Below are 1,610 nucleotides of genomic sequence, written 5' to 3'. Positions count from 1 at the left end.
TGGCGTGAAGTTCGCCTTCCAGTGCCCGGGCAGGATGTACGCGCCTGCCTGGGTGGCTCCTGAAGGTGAGTGCCCCCTGGCAGCCCCCTGCCTCGCCCCCCGGGGGCTGCCCGGCCCCTCCCAGCCCCGCTCACCCCCGGGGGCCCAGCAGCCCTGCAGAAGAAGCCCGAGGAGATCAACCGGCGCTCGGCCGACATGTGGAGCTTCGCGGTGCTGCTGTGGGAGCTGGTGACCCGCGAGGTGCCCTTCGCCGACCTGTCCAACATGGAGATCGGCATGAAGGTGAGGGGGGTGGGCAAGACACCCAGGGAGGGGGCAGGGGCTGCACCCTGCCAGCCTGGGGCTGGGCCCCCTTTTCTGCTGCTCCCAGGTGGCTCTGGAGGGGCTCCGTCCGACCATACCCCCCGGCATCTCCCCCCACATCTGCAAGCTGATGAAGATCTGCATGAATGAGGACCCTGCCAAGCGCCCCAAGTTTGACATGATCGTGCCTATCCTGGAGAAAATGATTATGAGTAGGAGGGTTATGAGAGATGTTAGGATGAGGGCTCATTTATGTCCATTTTTGTTTAGTGGGATTATTAGTTGCTTTGTGATTAGGTGGCGCCCGGGGCTCCTCCCGGGGCTCCTCCCGCCGAGGCCGGGGGTGACGCTCGCCCAGCACCGCCCCCGCTTCGCGCTTCACCGGCTCCATCCGGCCGCGGAAAAGCCGAAATAAAAGATTTGTAATGAAAACCAGGGACGTGTGGGACACTGCCCGAAAAGGGGGGAAGAGACAGGAGGGGGCGTCCACAGAGCCCTGGGATCAGGATCAGCACCCACTCCTCCCTCTGGCACCGGGAGCCAGGGAAGCAGGTGGGAGAGCTGCCCCTTCCCAGGGGGAGAGGGGCCCAGGCTGCATGGGAGGAAGAAATAAACAGGAGGGTGGGGCAATCCTGACCCCCCTGTGCCCACCTTCCTGTTTCAGATCCCAGGGAGCAGGGCTGTGCCCCCCAGGCACTGCCAGCCCCTCACCTAGCCCCTCTGCCCAGCTCGACAGGACCCGTGCCCAGGGGTGCAGGCAGGAGGGGCCACAGGCAGGAGCACATTTTTCCAACAAAAAAAACAACCCAGCTGTTTAATGGCACCGAAGTGGCCCCAACAAAGTCCCCTGTGACAACCCCCAGTCCTCATGTGAAGTAATGTGGCTTCTTCACATTGATCCCATACTCTGCGAGCGCCGGGGTCAGGTCCTCCATGGTCAGCGTGTACTTCTTATCCTGAGGGACAAGGAGCAGTGTCACTCACCACAAGGACAACCCAAGCTGCCCGGGTTCAGGACTTGTCCTGCACAAGCTGTGGTGACCCACTCAGTGCCCAGCACCAGCTGTGGGGACACTGACAAGCTCTGAGGTGCCCCCGTGCCCCACATCCCTGCTGCTCAACAGCAGGACACTGAGGGTCATCCAAGGCTGCAGGTAAATCCTGTCCTACTTGGACCCCCTAAGCAGGTGACAACTGGGAGTAACCCCAGGACTGCAGCTGCACCCTGCCTCCCTGGGGACACTCATCCTCAAGCTTCCCAGTTCCAGTTGCTGCTGGAGGAAGGACACAAGGGCCCCGAGTCTGCA

At 62.3% G+C, this 1,610-nt stretch overlaps 2 protein-coding genes across 2 annotated transcripts in view; one reads left to right on the top strand and one right to left on the bottom strand.

Annotated features, from left to right (window-relative positions):
- ILK (integrin-linked kinase) overlaps nucleotides 1-1,018 on the top strand; it is a gene marked incomplete at its 5' end in the record, with an annotated part of 12,632 nt that extends 11,614 nt beyond the window's left edge. The window contains 4 exons of the mRNA XM_009993815.1: nucleotides 1-65; nucleotides 152-282; nucleotides 371-535; nucleotides 968-1,018. The exon at nucleotides 1-65 is cut by the window's left edge and continues 39 nt beyond it. Of these exons, the coding sequence (XP_009992117.1) occupies nucleotides 1-65; nucleotides 152-282; nucleotides 371-535; nucleotides 968-1,018 (412 nt within the window). The remainder of the gene's footprint in view (nucleotides 66-151; nucleotides 283-370; nucleotides 536-967) is intronic.
- Nucleotides 1,019-1,169: 151 nt separating this feature from the next.
- The window catches only part of LOC104385372 (tripeptidyl-peptidase 1-like), a 7,547-nt gene continuing 7,106 nt past the window's right edge, over nucleotides 1,170-1,610 (bottom strand). The window contains exon 5 of the mRNA XM_009993814.1: nucleotides 1,170-1,259. Within this exon, the coding sequence (XP_009992116.1) occupies nucleotides 1,170-1,259 (90 nt within the window). The remainder of the gene's footprint in view (nucleotides 1,260-1,610) is intronic.

The sequence above is a fragment of the Chaetura pelagica genome, unplaced genomic scaffold, assembly GCF_000747805.2.
Source record: "Chaetura pelagica isolate M959 unplaced genomic scaffold, ChaPel_1.0 scaffold333, whole genome shotgun sequence".
NCBI classification, from domain to species: Eukaryota; Metazoa; Chordata; class Aves; order Apodiformes; family Apodidae; genus Chaetura; species Chaetura pelagica.
Note: the sequence above shows the minus strand (reverse complement) of the source record. Positions and strands in the feature narration are given on the sequence as shown.